This window comes from Sturnus vulgaris, chromosome 12 (assembly GCF_052056855.1).
Source record: "Sturnus vulgaris isolate bStuVul1 chromosome 12, bStuVul1.hap1, whole genome shotgun sequence".
Lineage (NCBI taxonomy): Eukaryota > Metazoa > Chordata > Aves > Passeriformes > Sturnidae > Sturnus > Sturnus vulgaris.
The window spans coordinates 17,837,356-17,861,476 of record NC_142254.1 but is presented as its reverse complement, the minus strand read 5'-3'; the positions used below and the strand labels follow the sequence as shown (position 1 = coordinate 17,861,476).

At 37.3% G+C, this 24,121-nt stretch overlaps 1 protein-coding gene across 2 annotated transcripts in view; it reads right to left on the bottom strand.

Annotated features, from left to right (window-relative positions):
• CDH13 (cadherin 13) overlaps positions 1 to 24,121 on the bottom strand; it is a 429,361-nt gene that overhangs the window by 198,723 nt on the left and 206,517 nt on the right. For both annotated transcript variants that reach the window (XM_014874444.2, XM_014874443.2), the window contains exon 5: positions 23,652 to 23,804. In XM_014874444.2, the coding sequence (XP_014729930.1) occupies positions 23,652 to 23,804 (153 nt within the window). The remainder of the gene's footprint in view (positions 1 to 23,651; positions 23,805 to 24,121) is intronic.

Genomic DNA, 24,121 nt, shown 5'->3' with positions numbered 1-24,121 from the left:
TGGGCCTAACTTTGGAATAACCTCTCAGAATCAACCTATGCTGCACCGTCTGTGCCATGAACTGAGATGGGAAAAGTGAATGACAAAGTTTGGATTCTGTCAATTAAGTCCTGTGAAAAACTCATGGATAGGTTTTCCTGGATCTTGATAGATCCTCACTCAGGTGTTTTTTCATCCCTGCAGGAAGCTCTGAAGGCAATGAGAGAAACAGTCTTAGAGGTGATCAGTTACTGAGAGAGCTGAAGAGAACTTGGAGGTCACATCACTCTACCACAGCTTCAGAGAACCAAAATTAGCATAACATTCAAAATCTCATCATCACTTAGAAAAAGCCTGTGGGATTCACTGATTTGGCATCATAGAAGCAAACCAATAATGAAAGGTGGGAAGATAGCAGCACAAGAAGGCCCCACTCAGATCCTTCCCTAAGTTATGATCATTCTGGTGGTGTTCTCATTCTTCCTGTGCTTTCCCTTCCCTTTGGCAGAGAGGTGTTGAAACATCAAAACACAAAGCAGCATTGTTCTCCAGTTCATTAATAAAAATGGCATGGTTTTGTTCACGTTGCATTTGTAGAAATAAACCAATAACTTTTCACCATATTCTGGCCACTGTGTCCAGTGAAAGTTTCTGAGTCTTTGCTCTTGACACTTCCAGTCTTTTTTTCCTCTGATAATCTTAATGAATTTCTGACCTATTGATGGGATTTTGTAAATTCAGAGAATTTGTTGAAGGTGATAACGGTAGCTAAAACACAAATGTTGTAAGTCTTCCCAAAAACTAAGAGAAATTAATAGCTGAGACTACAAGCTGACAATTCCATCACTAAAAGCAGTACATAAATTGGCTTGGACTGCAGGACAGCCAGGATTTTACCTTGTGGGTGCCATCTGAAAATGCTCTGTTTGCCATATTTTGCTTGTACCATATGGAATGTAAATATAAAACTTCCCTCCTACTCCAGAGCACTCAGCCTTGACTACAGCCACACCTCACATCTTCTCACAAACAGATGGCAAGGCTCTTAATATTTCATGGCGCTGCCCTTCGCAGTTCCAGGCTTTGCACAAATAAACAAAACACACATTAGACAGCACTTTGCATCTTGCAATGAAATACATCGGGGGAACATTTAGCACAAGTTTAGTACATGCAACAGAAGAGCAGAAAATGAGGATTTTTTGTTTTTTAAAAAAAGAATATACAATAGACACTCTCTGTCTCCATTAATTCTGTGAGTTTTCAATAAAGAATGCCTTTGGTGAATGCACTTTCAACATTATAAATGTATCACTGAATGGTAATTACTGCTGTAATAGCTATAATGTTTAATGCACTACTTGTTAACATTTGGTAGTTGACCCTTTGATTGTTTAGTGCTCTCACTTCACTGGGGTTATTTAATTACAAACAGATCCTGTTATCTTGTATTAACCACCACATCAAGTATTATTGTCCAATTAATGAAGAGCTATTATTTACCAAATATTAAGAGATAATATTTAAAATGAACTAGTTGAATTTTTAAAGCATATATTTATGCTCAGCAAATTCAGCTCAAGCAAAGCTGAAGGTCTATCCAGCCACAAGTAATTGGACAGTAAAGGAGCAAATCATTGCCTGATTCAGGTAACTTCTCTCTTTTGGTTGACTTGAAAGACATGAAATAATTTTCTGGTTAAAAATTGTGTTTCTGTATTTTAAAAATTTTGACATGAATTGAGGAAATGAAACTCAAAATGAAAAACCACACTCATATCCCTTAATATTAACCATCCATGGGTTCATCTCTCAGCTAGGAGTCACATGTTGGGACTATAATCCAAAGAAAAGTCAAGAAAAGTCTCCCTTATTTCTTTGTACTCTTTTTCTAAACTATTTGCTAATCTAAACTCCATTGAAAACACAGGAATATGCCAAGGACGTGTTTTACCTGTATAGTCTTGCCACAGTAACAAGCAGTAACAGGAACCAGGCATGATTCTCTAGGTACAAATTTGAGATTTTTATCACCTCTCCCATGGCATTTTGGACACGTAAAAGTCAATTGATCTAAACAGACATTGCACATAATTTAATTTATTCCTCTGTTCTGTAAAAAAAACCTGTGGAAAGACACCTTGTATGATTTATATTTAATTTCCTGAAGCCTTTTATGTAGGCTTGGTATACATTGATATGAAATGAACACCACTGATGATTCAAACAGTAAGGAACACTTCAAAAAGAAAAAGATAGTGAAATCTGGATCCAGGATGGAAATTTCTTCATGGGGAGAGACATAAGACTGGGTTAGTTTTCTTTTTCACTGCTTTTTTTTCCCCCCAACACTGCTTTTCCATTATTAGCCACAGAGCAAAAACAGGAGTCTATTAAAAACCCCTTGTCAGAAAGTGCTCAACTTTCTTTAAATTTCTCTAGTATCAGCAGCACTTGAAGCTATTGTTCCAGCATGACACATAAGCACATTTTCTTTTCAGAGTGAAAGAAAGTAGGTCTCTCTAAAACAAGCTGTGAGTAATTACTTCTCAAGGTTCTATTCATAAAACACATCTGCTTTATAGTCAGGTCACATTTATCCCACATGGTTTTGTGTGCACTTCAAGTTGATTTAGTCTATTCAACGAGATGGAAAAGTTGTTTTGTTTTGTTTTGTTTTTTTTTACCAGTATTTTTCAGGGATGGGACGACTGGTCCTTCACTCTCCCAAGTAAAAGAAACAAGAATTATTGAAGAAATTAGCCATCAGAAAGGCTTTGTTTCCTCTGTGAGCTCCCTGCTAATGGCAGCACTGTGGTTCACAAGCCCATACGTGTTGTGGCTCATCTCAGGATCACCAGCCCCTGAGCTCTTGTTGCTAAGAAACAGCACTCAGTTATATTTGAAATATATATTATGAAAAGGTGCTGCTTTTCTTTGTGAAATAAATATGTTGCTAGATTGACAGCCAGGGAAACAGGCTGAAGGATGTATTGTTTCTTTCAGTGTTCCACAATAGCAGCCATGTGCCCTGATTAAAGCATTTTAAACTGTGCAACTGCCGTTTAGCTGCTGGCATTGTGCTAAAACAGCTCTAAAGTGCTTTGTACCAATTAAATTCAGCCTTTATTGTAAAAGATATGTATTCCCATTGAGCTAGAACCTGAAACTTGGAGGCCTCATTATCTGACTAAACATGGAGCTGATATATGTCCATGACATAAATGTGTGTGCATCTCGTTTCTGTCTGTGTGACCACACACATCCTCACGATGTTTTCCTCACTGAAGAAAATTATTTCAACAAGATCATGATGTTGCTCCTAAGGACAAAGAATTTAAAGCTTCACACCTTCCTCTCCCCTCCAACTTTTACCCTTTATCAGTAAAGAAAATATGCAAAATAACCCCAGATGACCATTAGAGGAAAAGGAGTTAAAGGAAAGTTTGTTAAAAGCAAATTGTTTCTCCTAACTATATATTAGTAAATAATTTAATACAAAAATCCATAACATCTGAAAAGTGCTTCTCCTGACCTAAGACTTTCAGGTTATTTTGTATTTCCTGCTTTGACAAGATTATTCTTTGCCAGCACATTAACTTTAGTCATAAACAAAAAATAGGAAGCTATAATGAATCTTAAAAAGACACATAAGATGAATGTCTTTTTAACAATGCACAAAATTACCAAAAACAATTGAGAATTAAGAGTGCCACCTCTTCAATTCCATTGAATCCCTCTAAAATTTTGGAAAGGGTATTCATCTTCTTACAGATTATTAAATCTCTTGTCCCTTTTGTAACAAAATTTAGAAGTTCAACAACCATAATTTCCCATATCATGGTTGCTCCTGAGGCAAAAGCATTTATAAAAGCCTTTTCCAATGGAAAATAATTCAGCTCATTACCTCTAATTAATTAGGGCAGAATTGCTGCCTTCGTGAGCCAGTGATGACTTGGTAATTCAGAAGATATAACTGGAGATCCCAATAAGGTCTGGAGGTTGCACACCTTTTGTTTAAATCAGAAACACCCACTGGCACTGTAGGACACAACATCTTCTGTGATCCTCTGACTTCAATTAATGGGACTTTGAACAAATTAATGGTCTGAAGAATGATAATAGTAGCAGAAAATTGAGCAGGAATGGGCTGACATGAGCAAATATTAAAAAAAAAAATAAACAAATTTTTGATGCAGAGTCATTCCTGAGTCTTTTCTCATGAAACTTTGGCCCTGTCTTACATTGGTGACCTTCTAAAGCAGATTTGAGATAAGAAATTAAATAATAGCAATCGTGAACATAATTAAGATATACTTTAGGAATCCTAAATATTAAGCCTGTCACGTGCAGGGGTTTCATTTTAAGTTATGGTGTGTATCAAAATCCTTGCTATCCTTGCTGATGTGATACAGAACCACAAAAAAAAAAAAGTTTGCAATTTCTTATTTAATTTCCATTTTAAAATATGTATATGCTTATACAACTATATACATATGTATGTATATTTTTTTGATGCAAAGATGTGGTAGTGATCAACAACAAAATTTTAAAAGGAACTGTTCAAAAGATAATGAAACAAAATCACTCAAAGTGCCAAACTTCACATGCTTTCAAATGAGTTGATAAGATTACAAAAACTGAAAAGCAGAATTTGCAGGAAATTCCCATATTGTTTTCTGCTTAAAAATACAAAGAAAATATTAAGACATAAAGAGAGTCCTAACAAAATAATTGAGTCTAGATCCTGTAAATGCACTTTTTATGATTTTCCATTAGACAAAATTTGAATTGAAAATGTTGCTCTAAAAATTAATTACTTGTCTTAACTTCTTCTCTACCCATTTTATAAGAATCCACAGGGTTTTTATGTCTTAATAGACTTAATCTACACCTTAAACTTCACTTCTCCTAAGGTACAACCAAAACCACTCTTTATTTATGCTTGAACCAAATTCCCTTCCAGTGTAAGATATTCAATGTGCAGCTTCCACAAAGCTCAGCATGTTAATGAGGCTCTTAATGAGCTTAGAACTGTTAGCTTTGGTCCAAAGGATCAGCCTGGCTGAGACAGATTTTAGCACAAGCACAAAATTAGTGATTTCATATCACAGTATGGTTTATTTTCAAGACAAAAAAAAATTATAGATTAAGACAGAAAGAGAGCTCACCAGGACTTCCAAACAAGAGCACAAAAAAAAAAAATCGCCAAGATTTTGAAAGAATAAGCTGATAACTGTCAAAGTCTCTGTTCTTACAAGCTGCAAAGTTATAACCTGGGATTTCAGCAGTGGTGGAAATGTTGGGATGTCAGGCTCCAACACAGGCTGCAGGCAAAACAAAAATGTGATGCCTCAGTTTGAGACTTGCCATTGCAGAATCCCACTCCAAAGGTAAATCAAACATTTGCTGGTTTAGGTGATAAAAAAGCAAAACAGTGCAGAGAGAGAGGCTCTCTTCTGTAGAAGGTCTGGGAATTTTGAAACTTTTTTTTTTTGACAGATTAAAGCCAAAGCAGAATTCCAATTCTGTGAAAGATAACTAAGACAAATTATTAAGGAAATTACTTAGATTGCTTTAGGACACAATAAGAAGGATTTAAAAAAAAATTTGTAAGAACAAACTGAATTGGTTCTTCACAGATTTTTGATCCTTGTCTCCAATATATCAAATGGACTGAATTTAAGCAACCTTATGAATTTCCTGGACAAAATAGTCTTTCAGACAGTGCATTTTGCAAGTTTGGATTTTCATTTAAACTTGTCATTAAGAAGGCACAAATGCATCTTCTCTGTCCAAAGAATGTATTTTCTTTTAAGAATATCTGATGTTCTGCAGAGCATCCTGCCACACTGACATCAATTGTCTGCCATGGATGAGCTCTGTCTGTGGGACAAAAGGCCCAGTTCAATTTCTCTGGACATCTTCTATTAATGATATTATGGTGTTAATTCAGATTCAATTGAAGGTCAGGACACTCAGAATAGAACTGCAGAAACTACCTCCTCCTTTAAAGAGGGAAATGCACTTCCATCTACAAATGGCATGGAAATTCAGTTCCCCAAGGGTGAAAAACTGGGCCCTTAGAAAAGCTGGAGTTTTTTGTTTGTTTTGGGTTGGGGTTTTCTTTTGTTGTTTCAAGGGGTTTTTGAGGGAGAGGAGGTGTTGGGCAGAGTAGAGGGTTGGGTTCTCTTTTTAATTTTTGTAAATATTTAGCCAAAAAGAAAACTATTCAGGTAATTTCCTGCTTATTCCTACTTCACAACTCCTTAAGGACAATTTATCTTAACCTGTTTGGATCAAAACTAAGGCTCTTTGATTCCAGAGTGTTTCTTTTTCTTTTCCTTTTTTTTTTTTTTTAATAAAATTGAACACACAGAAGTAAAAGAGAGTAGAGTTCAGAAGAAAAGCAATGCCAGATTTAGCATGGCTATGCAAAACCAACGTAATGTATACTCTAGAAAATTCTTTCATCTCTTCTTAATTGCTTCTCCTTTGAGAAACAGAGACAAAAAATATAAAAAATTTAAAAAGCAAGTTCAGTTCAAGGATTAATATTTGTATTACTAATATCTTATAGAGGACTTGGAATGCATTGGACCAAAAAAAAAAAAAAAAAAGAAATTGACAATTTTGTTTTCCTGCTGCTGTGCATTTCTTCTGAGTGAGTAATAAAAATATGCAAGATTGCAAGGAGAGGTTTGCTGGTTTGCTGTAGCTGAGGCTATAAGTAAATGAGAATTGCAAAAGCCAACAAATTAGAGCAAAAGGACAATTTCCCAAGCCACAGGATCCTGCTGCTTGGCTGGCACAGCAGGAGCCACTCTGTGTTACTGAGGCCATTTCTCTCTCTCACAACCTGAGACATAAATGATCCATAAGAGAGCCCAGTACCTCTCCACCCAATTAAAAAAACAACTTACTAAAACCAGAGAAACAAAACCAAACCAAATTCCAAGTTAAACACGTCAAATTTTTTTTTTTTGTTACGTTCTCTGACAAAGGAAGGTAGAGCCAGTGGAGCTGAAAAGCCTCAGGACTTCAGAGAGGCCCAAAATGCAGCAAAAGGGAAATTTTTAGTGCTTGGCGGAAGCAGATGGCAAAACATGGGAACTTCTTCTCATCCTCCTCTTCTAGCACCCTGCTCCAGGAGATGAGAGCCAAGAAATTGCCTCATTCTCTTGAAGTTCACTGGAGATCTTCCCATAAGGGATTTATTGGCAGCTTGGATATTACTGCAAGCTTGTTGTAAACCACCTGGTTTAATCTTAACATCAAAGAGATGGGGATTTAATTTATGAAACTTTTAAAGTTTTTCTGAGCCCGTAGCAGCTAAGTATATTTCACATCCCATCTGCTTTCATTCTTGTTTCCTCCTCACAAGAAACTATTCTGGTAACAATCACACTTGGGCAGAAGTTAAAGCCAGAAAAATGCAATAAATGAATATTCTGAAATACACAGAAATGAGGAGCATGTTCATATCTATTTCACTGCAAAAGAGAATTACACTCATAAAATTTTTTCTGAGAAAAATTATTATAATTTTTTTTCCATAACCATGAAAAATACTAGTTTGAAGTAGTTTTGAGGGTGAGAGGAGAAGAAAAGAAGAAAAATAAGTATCTGTTAATGCAGTAGAATTCCACTGCAAGGATTATCAGGTATTTCCACTTCTTCATCAATAAAAGCACAATGGCCTAGTTCACAGTGTTATATTTTTTGGTGATTCATTGCTCCATCTTTTTGACAGCTACTTCCATTCACAATGTACAGAGTCATGTTAATATTCTCCAATGTTGTAATGAACATTAAAGTATCAAGCATTTTCCTTTCTTTAACAAGAGATATTCTATTTCCAACAGCACTCAAAAGCTCTCAATGCCTTTCTTTCTATTCAGGCTCCTTGATATTTTCTTGAAAATGGCTTGTTAAAGGAATATTTTTCTGTAATGACTTAGTATTTAAGTCAAAGTTGAACTAAATTTTGGAGTAGAGAAAGAAATTCTAGAGCATACATCATATTGCCTTAGCACAAAATTGGATCAGCCCTTTGTGCCTTAATATCTTAGGTATTTACCCCCCACCAGGTACATAAATAAAAATATTTATAATTATTTTTTCGCCTGAAAAACTAAATGAGGTAGTGCAGTATAATCCACCTCAGTATCAATTCAAATCTGCAGATTTTAAAGCACCACCAGATTCCAAAAATCATCACTCTCATTTTCCTTAGGTCTCTCACAAGTTTCATTCCAGCACTTTCTGGTGTGCTCCATGCTCCTGATGCAAGATATTTGCAGCATTCATTTTACTGCCACTGACAGAAATTCCTTTTATTAGATGCACCTATGGCCTAGTAAAGCATCCTTCTTTAAATAAAGAAGCCCACACCTGCTGATAAATTAAACAAAAAGGTTTGAATACAGACCTGCTCCCCACCCACTCTGCCCAGTCTTAGCCCTCAGGAAGAAGCTCACTGTGCTTTCTGAACCAGGACAATTTTTTCACCTTACTCTTCACTCACTCATTTCCTTGGGTCAGTTTTTAACATTAAGCAAAAAAAAGAACTTTTCTTCTTTAGGAAAATAGGCAGATATATTTGGTTTGGGTTTTTCTTTTTCCCTTGTTGCTCATTTTAGATTATTGCCCTCCTGTGTGATAGAGTCCAATGAAACTGGAGTGTATCTCACTGGTGTTTTGTGAAAATGACAATTCCTGAAAAGGTGCTAATTATTTTCCACAGGGATAGAAGTTTACTTTAGCAAAAAGATTAATAAACAATATTTCAGAAGAAAAAATTCTGTTAGGCAGCTCCAGAGCCAAATTTCTTCTTTTTGGAATAAAGTGACTGCTGTTACTGAAACATTCTGCCTTTCCCAGCCCATCGAGTTTTACAGAACAAAGGGCTGAGGAAACTGCTGGCCCACAGGACAAAATCAGTAATTTTGCTGCATCACTTTCCCCACATAAGGAGCCATTTCAAACACAGCAATTTTTGTTCATCAATATGTTTAGAACACCTTTTACCTGCCTTGTATGAACTAGGGTTGTACATGGAGCCACAATTCTTAGAAAGAAGCATTTCACATCATTGCATTTTTTATATTTGGACAGTTCCAAACAAGCACGTGAAGGAAAACTACATGAGGAAACCAAGAAAATCAACCTGATGTTGGGCTGATGGACATGAGGATGGTTGGGCAGCCTAAATTGACAGAAAACTGGGAAAATCCAATGACTATTTCTGAACTGGCAGAAAGACATCCAGGAGGACATGTCAAGCAGAAAGGTTTTGATATAAAACTTCATCAAGAGAGAGGTTGGGATAGAGATGGAGCTGCCAGTGAAGAAATAATTGGGATATATAAAATATAATGTATAACAGGAGCATACAAAGGGTTCAGAGAAAGAAGAAAGCAAAGAGAACCCAGGGAAAATCCCACAGACTGGAGATTCATCAGAGATGCTCTTAGAAGAGCCAGAGATTGGACACAATTAACAAAAGGTGTATTCATAAAATATTGAGGAAATTGAGTTTTCCTTACCCAAATTATGATGGACAATGCCAAAAATACCATCATTCTCTTAAGCTGAACTAGAATTTACCTCCCCTGTTTTATCTCTAGCCTTTCCTCAGCAAGGTGAGCAAAACATCACATGTGACATTTATCATGTGATATAATGAACCAACCTGAATTTTTTCAAGCCTTTTAAAGCAAACACATTTCTTCAGGGCTCCTCAGAACAATAACTTTCAGTGATGTCAAAACAATTAGAGCCCATTTCCAAAGTGCCAATACAAGGCACTGTAATTGAAAGAACCATTTAAACAACAATAAGAAGGATATGAAACACGTACCCATAGTTTATAATAACACAATGTGCTCTATACCATTAACTTTTAATTAACTCCAATTTTGCCACAATTAAACTCAATTAGAGCAGAATGTCTGACATTGCAATTAGCTGTATATAAACACCCCAGTTGGTGTCACATTGAATTAATGTCTCCTGGTGGTGGCCTCTCTTTCCAAGGATAATGGATTTACCACCATCAGACTGTTAATTGGACCTGGCACCTCGTGTGTTGTGTGTATCTCACACATGACACCAGATCTTTGCTTCCTGAACAACTGTGCTTGTAACAACATATACAGATTCTAAATGCAACCAGCCACATTCTTTACTGCACTGTACATTCTGTAGTCATTCCCTTATAGAAAAGCTCTTAAAAAATTGGCCATCCTGTTTGGTTTTCTTAAATCCCAAATGTTACGTTCAGTTTTCTCTTCAATTGCTTGTCAATAATGAAAATTATTAGTTAAAAATGCCATCACACACGTAGAAAAAGAAATTTCATCCACTAGCCAGCACCGTGTTTAATGGAAAAAACTGTTACTTTTTAGCAGAGATCAGTTTGAATCAACTAGTTTTTCTGTCCTTTTGCATGTTAGAAGTTCAACCATGATCATGAACAATCTTGAAGTTATTAGGGTTTAGCCTAATCCATCACAGTCCCAATGGGAAGCAGTTAGACAACAATTTAGCTTAATTTTGGATGCTGATGTAATTATGCAGCTCCAAAGACAGATATTAAGACAACACCACCCATCAGTTCATTGCCACCTCACCACTGCTGAGCCACGAGTGTGACACCACTTCTCATTACTCAGAGAGCTAATCAACATTTACTACTGCTAAGTGCACTGCTACCCTGCCTGTAGCAGCAAATCTGTGAGACTGAGGGTGGCAGCACAAGGAAAGAAAAAATCCTGATCCACACACCTTTAGGCAAATGGTTATTCAAATCCTCTGGGTTCCCTAACTGCTAGAAGAAAAAAAGTTACAGCCAAATCTGACTCAACAGACAGGTAAAATTCAAACTCTGGCTTCACAAGGAAAAAATGAGCATTTAGATCCCTGCATATTTAACCCTAAAAAATCTGTAGGATAAATTTACACTAAGTCCTGTAGAAATACAGAAAGTTGGGTGACAATCTACCACATCTTTTAAAGAGCTAAGTCTTGTTCCAAGAGATCCTAAGTTTCTAACACTGAAACCAATGGGCAGTGGAGTTACATAAATGCTGAGTTGGTTGTTTGTGGGTATTTTTGAAAATTATACATTTCATCTCCAAATTCTAACAAACCACTGCTTCCTTTCCTTCTGTCCTAACACCTCCATTTCATCTCTGTTCAGAATAAAGAAAAGAGCTTGTGCAGAAATTCGCTATGCTACTCATACATGGCAAGTTTTGAGCTCTGGAAAGGAAAACATGCTCATTAATAAGCAGCTTTAATAAGTCTAGTTTAAAATTATGCTTATAAACTTCATACACATGTCCTGGTGTTCTCTGTGAACAGATAAAAGAGAATTGACCCGGTGGAAATTACTTTCCATAATTACATGCTTCTCCAAAGTTTGGGGATTTAGAGCAGAATGCATAATTGGTTCAAATCACACCTTTTACAGGCCATAAAATACTGTAATTTATGGTGCTGAATAGTAAAAAATTAAGCCCAAGTAGCTCCTAGCAGCACATTTACTTCTCACTTAACCAAGATGATAATATCAGCAGGAGCAAAGGATCCTTCTGCAGAGCTCCGAGTCACTGCTGGTGCTGTGTGGGGAGCAGCAGCTTTTAAATCACTCAAACACTTTCTGTGGGGATCAGGATGTGCTTGCATGGCCACGGGGTGAGCTGAGCACAATGCAGGAATTCGAATTTTCTGGCTCAGACCTACATGCAAAAGTTCATGCCTGAAATATGTCCTGAGTCTGTTATAACAAAATATATCTCAATATATCAATAACCTGTAAATAGTCACTGCAATTTAATATATAATGTCCATATTGTAATTTTAAATACTTTGAGCTGAATGTATTGGGGGAAAAAATCGTTATAAGTTACTGATAGCGTTTGTAGGTAATTATGTTCCCTGAATCACATCTTTAGTATTTTCAAAAATCAATGGAATTTCCTCTTCAAGCTGAAAAACTGGGGGGAAAAAAAAAAAAACAACACATCTTTTTTGTTTAGTAATTGCTGGTAATCTAAGAGATTGATTTACAAACAGAGTAAAAAAAATGTTATTGAAAACAGTTTTATTCATAATACAAACCCGGTCAAAAAGCCTGTAATATGACTGCTACACTTTGAGCAAATGTCTTGAAGCCTAAGAGATACAATCTTGCCTTTAATTGTAATTTTAATTCAGAATTCAACTAATCAATTCACTAATCCCACTGACCAGAATTTAGGAGACACCTTGCCTTCTGTATTACAGCCTGGGTAGATGAGCCAGGAATTGAGATGGGAAATTATTTATATGCTTGCATCTACAAGTTCAAAGCACGTGGCAGAGGTAGTGAGCACAGCATTGATCAAAGCTCCCAGGGAAGAAATGAAATTAAATGCACATCCTCAAACACCTGCATTCTTTTAAAGCAAATCTCTAATAAATAAATACATTGCACATATCAATTGCAAACAGGCTGAACGAGGGCAGGAGATTGGTACTGTTGGATGATTCAGTAGCTGGAAATTAATAGTGACTGTGCTGGCATTTGCTGGGTTTGTGCACGGCACAGCCACAATTCCTCAGGTCACTGCCACTGGACATCAGCACAGCTCTGAGCATCCCCACGTATCAACACTCCCGGCACAACAAGTTCCAGCATTGCTGGGTTTTCTCCAGGATCCTGTGGAAAGATCTGGATTTTTGGCCGGACAAAGACTGCAACGTTTTCTGAGGGAAAAGCTCCAGTTTCTGGGAATAAGGTCTTCACACTTGAGAATACCTAAGGAAAATCCCTGTCCTCCCTGAGGGACAGAGCATCACACTGATCACAGGGAAATTAGAAGCTCATGAGAACTGGGAAAGAGAGTAAAGCATTCTGCCACAGCAAATGTCCTTTTTAGAGGGGAAAATATGAAATACAATAAAGTTCCATAGCATTTGGGCAATATATGTTATTTTTAGAACAATTTCTTTACGTCTTTTTTGTCCTCTCCAATATGTTTCCTTAGCAGCAAGGAAAAAATGGAAGTTTTTTACAGGTTGTTTTAGACAACAAGAAAAATTGGTAGTTTAAAACTGTCATGATTTTCCTCCCTCTTAGTAATTTCTAAATGGTAAATCATAATCCTGCTATTTTTTTATTATTACTCTATTAAATCTTCTGAATCTAATAGAAATGTAACTATAGTACATTGCTTTATTTGTTCCCATCCACAAATAAAATCTGTACTCTGCATACGAACACAGATCACCTGTGTTTTATGGATACATAATATATTTAAGAAATATATATAATAACAGAGCCTTAAATAGATAATGGGTATTTTCAATTCCTTACATTAGATATCTGAATTGCCAGTGCATAATATAAATATTAAGAATAATGTCAAAAGCAGAGGTTGTGAAGAATTCTGCAAAGATGAACTGTCTCTTCTTTGCAATTTAAACTGCAAATGCAGCTGCAGAGCAGGGTACAGCACATCACACTTGTTAATGACAAAACCAGAAGAAATAATTCGTATTTCTCCAGGCTTTCCATGCACAGAATCATTTCTGATGGAGGTTTTCTGGCTCCACGCCACCTTCTCCAACATTTCCATCACTTTCCCACTCAGAATCCTTCAGTTCCAACTGGACTGTTTGATGTTCTTTTATGTTTTAATGTTGGACTTGAGAAGAGTTTGAAGCAGAGCATTTCCCAGCCCTGGCAGACAAACAAATTTGGACAAAAGGTTTTGAAGATTATAAAAATCAGAGGAAAAAAAGAGTCCTCATGGGGATAACCTCAAAGGATCAGGATCCCAGTGACTGTCCTTGCAACCTTCCAGTCCCACACCTGCACAAGAGGTTCTGCCAGCAGCTACTGGGACCTGCTCTATTCTCTACAGAGAAAAATGCACAAACCCTCAAAACAAAAAGATCCATCACATGAGTCTAAACATATGGTGTTTTACACGAGCTCGTATCAGCAAATTATCTCTTGAAAATTTGTAAACTGAAGCCACATCTCCTGTTAATGAGCTACTAGAAGAGGAAAAAATAAACCAAGACGCTTACATAAATGTACCTTAATTTTAGGGAATTTGTCTAATTAAGAAATAATTAGTTATGACCTGAGTAAACCAAGATAAATACAGCAAGAATTTTTATCATTTACATGCCAAAGTAAAATTTCCATAATATTAGAAGTCTCTTCATGCAGTGTTCTCTAAATATTTATAACTTTAATTCCCTCAACCTCTCTCACTCATTTGCTCTTATGCAGTGAAATAGATATAAAGAATGAAAAAGGTGAACACAGAAGAATCACCTGTTCCCATGGATATTTCCATCAAAAACAACTAATACAGGAAAAAAGGGGGAATTCTCACTGTTCTGCTTGCAGTGTGCAGTGTTGCAAACTTACGTTTTTATGAGTTTCATCAGAGTTAGTGTTTTTTCTGAACTTCTACCTATCGAGTCTTGTCCTATTTTCATTTTAAAAAAATTAAATATTTAACTGCCAAAAAGAATTCCAGAGTTCAGATGTTGTGGATCAAAAAATCCACCCCCAGAAACCAGGTTAAAAGGATACACTTAGAGTTTATGAAATCATACATTTGTGTTTGTGCAGTGACATATATTTTGGGCATATTTGGAGGTATTTAGTCGAAGAATAGCAAAAAAGCAGCCTGAACACACACATGTGCAGCAGAGTGATGTGCAGCTATATTTTCTTAAAATGGACAACTATATAAAAGTTAATCTCTTATTGCTTGCTTGGTAAATGTATCAGTCAGAACTATATTAAAAAATCCTTTTATTTCTTGCAAACACCTGTTCACCTGTGATGCCACAGCGAAATGGGTTTTATTTCTGCTCCTGCAGAGTCTGTGAGCTCAGTTGCAGCTGCAGGGCCCCAGTGGCTGCCCCCGAGGCACTGAGCTCCATCAATTGCCAGCAGTGAGGTGACACAGAGACAGCTGAAATATTCGGGGATGTGGGAGAGGCAGCCCACAAAGGGCTCTAATTTCATTTCCACTGATCAAAATATGAAATGTTACTGTGTCCCACCCACGGGTGGTCATCTGCCTCACACGTGGGCTGGGATACAGATGATTCCCTGCAGTGGACTTAAAATACAGCAGTCAAAAACTTGGAAGGGCATCTGGCCAAGTGGATCCTAGACTCCAGCTTTCTGGGGTTTTCTTAATTTCTTTTTCCAGCATACAGTAATTTTTATATCATTTCAATAATGGAGACCCCATGCTCCATAGTGTAATTTCTCCTCCAAATGTCTTAAAAATATGTAACAATGAGCAGGCTGTGCTTGGGGTCCTATGGAACTGCTGCATTATGTAAGGACTCCTAAAGTTTAGTGTAAAAAAGAACAGATACCAAAATATTAGATTTTGAAGATAACTGCACATTCAACTGGGCAAAGATATTTAAATTTTCTCAGTTGTAGCTTAATTCCCTCTAATGATCTTACAGCAATTCACTGAGTCCAAAACCTGAATGTTTGAAGCATCCCTATTTCTTAATTTTATATAAATATTTTCACAAATTTTGCAAAAATATCATTTTAATTAAAATTTACCTCTGCATTGAAATGAAAAACTTGTTTAGTGCTTCAGCCCCAAACATATGCAGATATAGCTTAAAATTATGACCCATTATCCTACAATAATTTTACAGAGATCAAGCATTGAACTCACAGTTCTGAAGCCACAGAACTAATTATGATATCAGGTGTTCTATTCTCACTTTTGAGCAGATCACAATTCCAGGGCTGACAGAACTAGGTGTTAGAATTACTTGAGTAAACTAATGGCTGGCAATTTCCAGACAATCATACACTTCTTCAATTAATATCCATAAGTTGATGGAGGAGATATACTAACAGAAAGGCATTACTATGGGAACAAAATTCAATTTTCCACTGAAATTTTCTTAGCATCAATATTTACAGCCTGGGCTATTTCACAAAAATTGCAGACATGGCAGAGTCCTGTAGTAAGCAATGCAAAGGCAAAGGTTTCCACAACACAGGCTTCTGAAGGGATTTATTTATGGACACAGCTGATCAGAATGGATAAAGCAGCACAGCTTTTGCAAAGACAGTGGAAAGGTTCTACACAACAACCAAACAAATTTATGCTCAGATGATGGTTGTGTGTTCCTCTTGCAACATGATTTGTAAAGAGCAGAAAACAGGTCAGTGTCTGAGCAAGGAAATGCAGAGAGTGTAGGAAAAGTGGAAGTGAATGACATAAAATTTCAAGAAGGACAGGAGGAGTAAAATGTTGTGGAATGAAGCTAAAAATGCAAGGGAAAAAGAGCAAGAAGGTGGAAAATGAAAAGAAGATGGCAGGGAAGGATAAGAGAGGTAATATGGTTTTCTTCAGGTCCATAAAGAACCAGAGGTGAGAAAGGAGGCAGCAGCTCCTGCAGGCAGGGAATTATTGACAAAAAATATAATGAATTCATTGCCTCAATTTAAAAAAAAAAATTAAAAGAGAAATCAAAAATAAACTTATTAGAGACCACACCTGTCTTGTTTAGAAACAGAAGCTATAGTCATAGACCCACATTTCCAGGTTCAGGACATAGAAATCAAGGTCTCTGCAGCAATTAGAACATTAAGATTCTGAATTTTGAATAAATATCTAAATAAGACAGAATTCTTGCTGTGTTGTGAGGAACGAGACATGTGGAGGTTTGAGCAGCCAGACTTCAAAAATGTCTGTATTACATTCTGAAGGTTACTGATGGATGACAAAAACCTTATTATTAAATTAGCAGGTAAGGCCAGACCTTCAAGACTTTGTCTTGAGCCACAGAACAGATACTCAAAATTCCCACTGCAACATTTCTGCACTCTCCAGCAAAGGATCAGGAAACTCAGAACTTGTGCAGTTTTTTCCAAAATGCAAGCCAACAAAAATTTACACTTAATAAAAGATGAAAAAAGATCCTCCTTGCCATTCATAAAGACAAGAATAATAATTTCTATTGAACCTGTGGTTGATTGTGTGTCAGGCTGGTTCAAGAAAGGTTTATGAGCAGATAAAGATTTCCTACCCAAGTAGTTTGACTTGCACCAAGCAGAAAAAAGAGATGTTCCCATCTTTCCCCTGAACTCCTAAGATTCCTTCCTTTCCTGCAGAAAACAAGAGTTCTGAGGAAAGGGCAGAGTGTCTTCCTGGATTTTGTTGTTGCACCCAGAGCAGCGAGGCCTCAGCAAGGTATTTTGAGGGTTATTATAATACAAACAAGGAAAAGAAACAAACAAACAAACAAACCAATCATGCTAAACAAGAAAGAAGTATCATGATGACTTTTAAATGCCTGAAAATGCAATTAATACATAATAACAGAAGTGGTTTCATAGGCAATTAACATAATATGACAAAAAATGTTATTAGTTTCCTTGTGTTTTACTGAACACATCATCATTCTTTCCGGGAGTGTTCTATTAGAAAATAATTTAAAATAACCCAAACCAACAAAACAACAGACAAAAAACCTACAAAACTAAACCACCATAATAATAAATTTTATGTCATTCTTTACTATCTCTATAAACTCACATTTTCCCATAGTTCCTATTGCTCTGCATTTCCACTCTCCCACTCCTCAATAAGAAAATATTCATTTTTCCTGGCGTTTGGAGAGTGTGTGACTTTTAGGATGGAAATGCAAGCCCACTGCCTTGATAGTTATAGGTTATAAACAAAGCTTTGCTAGTTTCTTCTTCTTACAAAATTTCTCTCTATTCCTGCTGCAAATGACACACCAGTGCTGTTGAACAGCAGGGATGGCAAAGCCACACGAGCAGTCAGAGCTCAGAATAAAGCAAATTCCCTCCAACAAAACCAACTGTTGACTTTTGCAGGCTTTCCCCAGAAATCAAATGAGGATGCTACTGCTTTCTGAAAGGAATCACAGCTCCCTGCTGATATCTCATGACATTAGGAGGTATTGATTTACATACAGTATTTATTGAGCAGACTATTGCCAGTAAAAATGAACAAGATATGGTAAATTAGAGAGCTCATATAGAATATTTTGTTCCCCCAAGACAAAACACATAACAATGACATGAATTTTAGCTTCATTTCTTGTCAGATTTTCTCTTTATCCCATAAACCAAATTTGAGAGAGAAATATTTCCAGTAGCTGGAAATCCCATTTCCATCCCAGCTGCACAAGCAATTCTTTAAACTGTAGCTTTAAGAAATGTGACTCCACTTAAAATTTATATGCTCAACTATTTGATTTATGCCCACAGCTCTGGTGATCACCTTGGTTTGATCTTAGTAAATAATGAATGCCACAAAGTTTCCCATGAATTCAGGAGTCTGCCCATATGGGTCTCATTGAAGGATCCAGGCTTTGATTCTGTTGGGTTTGTTTCTGCCTCCAGGTTTTGAAGAGTCCTCTCTGAATTTACCAGGAGCCCCATCATGTGAGCACATTAATGAATATATATGTAAACTCAGCAATATGAATATCTCCTGCACTCCCTGCATATAACATGCAACACAAGCTACAGAGATCTTTGTCCCTGTCAGAATTTTCAGCTGTATTTCAGTTGATCTGACTGCAGCTCATGTATAGAAATAATTCTCTCTCTGATTAATAATTATATTTCATACTTCCACTTTTTTTTTTTTTTTTTTTTTTTAAGCAGTAAAATTTTCTTTTATTTCCCCTTGCTAAATAGTCAGGATTCTTCCCTGAAACTTTAAACTCTGCCATTACTCCATTATTTTTTGATGTAACAGATGCAATTGGAAATCACCAATATTTTAACAGGCTTGCTCTGTGTATTAATGATTCTTTAATTAAACCAATCACATTTTACTGCAATTTACATCTCTACAAGACCAAACTTGTTGCCGTGAAACACTGAGTGCCTTCATTTTTTTGGGATATTGGTAGGAGATGACTGGGGTCTGACATTCCCCATTAACTGGTTTCAGCTCAAAACAGAGCAGATCAGTTACACTCCAGACAAATCTGCCAGTGCAGATAACCAGGATTAAAATACATTTTAGACCATTCTTGGAGTTAGAAGCAAACTCGTGATCTTCCTTCTGAAGGAGCAGCATGTTTCTGTGTGCTGTCCACAGATCTCCAGCCAGCATCAGCAGAGATTCAGCATCAGGGGATGATAAATCATTTTAAAAAGGATGTGGCTGCACTAAAATGGACTTACACAGACGACAAATTCCTTCTCCTGCACACGATAAATTACAGCCATTCACTTCCAGGGTTTTGCTATAGTAACACTTCCCTTATCTGCAAAAATGCATTAAAGCACTTACAAATCTTTCCCACAAAATGCTCCTCAGCACCTGAGCAAGCTAGTTTTCCTCATCATTGTGAAGCATTTCCATTGTTTGTTCCTTATTAAACAGGGAAATGGAGCCCATTAGGGCTGCAGCCTCACCCTCCACGTTTGACTCAGTCCCCACAGCAGAGAGCTGTTGATGGATCCGAAATCTTTACCCACCTCTCATCCTACTTGTTAGCCAACATATAGAAACAATTCTTCATAGAACTATACACTCCCAGTTCTCTTTTCAGTCCTGTTAACGTAAGTTTTCTAAATATCTCAGTCTGTCACTACCAGTTGCAAGGCATCCTTTCACAGAAGTGTGATCTGCCATTATGAAAAAAACTGAGGGCTGATTTCACACCTCTGCTTGTTAAGTATTTTTTAAAGCAAATAAAGCTCTTTACTTAAAAAATAATTAAAACTAACTCTTCATTAGCAGTTCAAATTGCCTAGGTAAATTTGGTCACAGCTCTAATTTGCACGCACTTTTATCAAGCTGCTTCATTTCATGCCTGCAGAGGATCACTTTCTGATTATTTCTCTTCCACACACATTTGTTGCCTTTCAACGATGGCAACACCCTTTAGAAGCTTGAGTCCCAGTTGGAACACCCCAGAGGCACTTTGCCACTGCTGCTTTAGAACTGCAGGACTGGGTTTCACTGCTGCAGGGATTCCATGGGAAATGAGCTTCTGCAACTGGAGCCTTTGTCCTGTACCCAAGGAATGCCTAACTCCAAATCTCATGCAGGAACAGTAAAAAAAAAAAAAAATGGAATATTTTTGCCAATTCTTCTGGACCCACCTAACTTGGAGTAAAGAACACAACAGAGCTCTTTTAACTTAGAAACTTTTTGTCATCTTGGCGGTGGCAATCAACCTCTGCAATTCTTCCTGGCTTTTCTTGCATTCTGCCTACAAATATATTATCCAGCTAAATGTGAGGTCTTGAAAATGTGCCCAGGGGTTTTAAATAGCAGATTACCCCATAATCACTGATTTTCAGGCTTCTATTTTCACGGCCCTCTATTTGACCCTTTGTTTCCCAATTCATTGGGGTTTTATCAACACTGAGCACAAGTAGCCTTCCAGCTTCACTGGAATCCTTTTGCTCTGTTATCACATCTCTTTACAGAAGCACTTGATTTTTTTTTATTTTTTTTCTCAAGGTAAGGGCTGAAAAGTCACTAATATTTTTGCTCTGCTGGAATCAGAAAAGACTATGGGTCTGAAGTGGACTCTGAATTGCATAAATTATAGGCAGGTTTTGGATGGCGTGAGCCTCACAGATTTGGGTTAGAAAATCCATCTTAAATCTCCCACCAATATCCCTCATCTGCTTTTCCACATCTGCACTTTCCAATAGCAAATAAATAAACTATTTGCCATTGTCTGAAATGTCTGACTTAGTCTGATTTATTCAAATCTCGAGAGAAAACCAAATATGCTTGAGAGCATATTTGCACAATGCAAAACCTTTTACTCCCAGTAAATAGGGGCTCTAGGCTACCTCTTATCTCAGCAGCCCAGCAGCAATTCCATAACGTGCCCAGAGCCTGCCTAAGCCCCCTCTTCAGAGCATCATTGAGCAGTTTGTCAACAAGCTCCAGCAAGCCCCAAAGTAAAACCATTCCATGTAAATCCACCAGTGTACTCTGACCTGCAGAATTCCTATCAGGATGCTCTTTAATAAACCTCTTGAGGGGGAAAAAAGAGTTGCTACATGATTTTCTAACACGTTTCTGGATATAATATCATTCCTGAATCCTCCTGCTCTTCTTCATAAGCAGCTTTCACTTAAAACTGAAGCTGACTGACATTCTTTGAACTTTAAGAACACAAACCACAAAGTTTCATAAGAAATAAACTCATAAACCAAGTGGATTAATAAGTTTATTTCAGAGGGTGAGGGTGGTGTCATTAATACAATCTGCCTTACATTCCTCTTGCCAGTTTGAGGTCCTTTGCTAAAAACGAAATTTTAAACTCATCTGAAAACACAACTTCCACACAAATGGGCTCCACTGAAAAGACTGGCAGACCCTGACCCTCAGACACATGTCTTCACTCTATTTTAAAATATTTTCTAACTTTTGCTAGAAATAAAATGCTTAAAATCAAACCATGGAAAGAAGGGATTAACACAAACAATGAGCAAAGTTCTCTGTGTAGAGTTTAATACTCTCTAATTTAATCATGTTCTCTTGTTATGAATCTAGAGAACTCCTACAAGTTTTTCAGTATTCCTCCAGGAGAAAGAGGGCAGCAAAACCAAGATTTTCAAACATTCAGTGAAACAAAACCGACTTTTTTTTTTAACAGATTAAACATTCTTAGCAAATTTAAAACATTCTGAGGTGGTAAAATCTGCAAAATTCTATGAAATACTGTGATCACCAAAGCTCTCTTTTGTGGCCAATTAACATTTTTCAATTCTTACCCCTTGAGCATTTATGCAGTAAGTGCAGGATGCTCAGTGCTCAGGCAGAGCACCCCTGGGTGTAGCTGAAAGACTCAGATTTTGTCTCTTCATCATTCCCCCACCTCTAAATACACATTTGATATTCTGATGGACAGCAAAGCTCTTGTATTTTTTCCCAACAATCTTTTCTTTACTCGTTGGCGTTTTGCTTTGAATTTTCCCTTTCAGAACCACAGTGCTGGGCAGGGAGAAGCTCAAACAAAACCAGAAAACACTTTTTTGAGAGAAATTCAAGGGTATTTCAGGTTATTCACCTTTCAGTGTACCAAAGCAATCGGGGAGAAAATCCTGTTGTCTTCCTGACACCATGACACATCTTTATTGGAAAATAATGGGCTGGATTTGAGACAGAGTAATCAAGTTGAGGGCTCTCCTTCAGAACATTCCAACCCCATTTTTTGCTGCAGGATGGGGGTGAGCTGCTGAGCAGAGTGCTGGATTAGAGCTCAGGAAGCACCACAGCCTCTCAGGCTGTGCATTCACATTGCTCTGGATCACCTGCTATATGACATTTTTGTGCATAACTTGCCTTGCTTCAAAAAAGCTCCTTTAGGGAAATGGGTTTGTCTTAATTTAAGTGTGTCTTTTGCCAGATCAGATACGAGGGCCATTTGTGGTTTGCTGCATTAAGTTGAAAAGTCTACTATGATTTTCCAGGAGAAAAAAAAAAAATATTCAAGGTTTATACTCAGCACATTAAGGTGGAAAGCCACTGATAAAATAAGAAACAGCTGGCAAATGAAGACAAGGAACAGCGTTAAAAAGAGAAACTGCGATGTTTTTCTTGCAAGAAGGACGTCAGCAACTCCCATAAATCCTGTGCAAGTGTTTAACACACATTTCACTGCAGACCCAGATACGAGGGAGATGTTCAAGTGTTGAAAACCAGCATATGGTAAATTTTAGCAGTGCTGTTTGAGCAGTAGAACCCATCATCAAACTGGGAAACTCTCCCAGAGGAGGAAGGAAACAGCGCTGGAGGTACAAGTGTTGATTATTACACTGCAGGAGAAGAAACTGAGGGGTCAGGGATGGCAGCCAGCACTGTCCCCAAGCCTGTGTCCCACAGGGGCCAGGGCACCGTGTGCTCCCCCTGCCAGAGGGTGGGAGATAATCCCTGTGGTGGGACACAAAAGGCACCAACCACTGAGCGCTTGGAATTCTGCTGCTCCTCTGCATCAGCGTGGCCAGGGACAAGTTATGTAAGTGCACACGCCCAGAGATGGATGGAAAACATGAATTGACAGGTCCTCTGTTTATTTTATGCATTTCGGGACGCTGTGGGGCAGTTGTTTTGCAGATTTCAGAGATCATTTTTTGGGTATTCAATAGAGAGAAATATTTTTGTTGACGAGGAAAGGAATCTTTACTAAGAACTTTGTAGGTGATGTGCATTTCATATGTAACATTTCCATATAATCAGAATTCTCTTTATCTCTATTAAAGACACCCATTACTAAAATGGAGTTCAATAGTACTTTTCATTGACCATTTGACAATAAAAATGTATAATTCTCTAGTACCATAGTGACAACTTCCCCAAAAGATCTTCCATTGTCCAAACAAAATTTTCTCTTCAGAAATCAAATGAATACACAGTGTTCAGACAGCATTTCCACTGAAGATAAATGACAGAAATTCCATGCAGAAAGCAGAAAAATTTCAATTGCGTGAAAAACAAACACATTTACCATTTCCAACAGATCCTCTTGAAATTTCAGAGGACAGTGGCTGCAATTGAGTCTTCAATTTAACTGCAGATCTTTCAGGAGCAAATACACATTCAGGAAATGCACGCTATCAACACAGAGGCAGAGATGTTATCACTCTGAGTACTCACCTCGTAATTGGCAATTGCTTCTCTATCAAGGGTTCGGGTCACAGAGACATCCCCGTTCATCTCATTGATCCTAAAAATTCCTTTTGGATCTTGATCTACTCCCTTCCCAGAGAGCCGAAACTTCACTCCATCAGTCCCTTCACTTCTGATGACCTGCATGGTAGGAAACAAGTGATGGGCCACGTTGTAAAATCTTTTAAACTCATTCTAAAACCACAAAAGTCACTTCAGTCTTTTAACTAATGCTGAGCTCTGTTCCCTGCCAATAAAATGGAACTATAAAATATGATTTCAATCATTCACAAGACACTGTGCAATTTTTGTGTTAAACCCTGGACAAGCTGCTCATGTTCTTGGCTGGTTCCTATCTTTAGTGTCTTCAATTTCACTACTTTAAGTTTCTGTTATTCCATCACTGAATTCACTCGATGTCTAGAATTTGACATTTCATGTAATGCTATTTCTTCTTT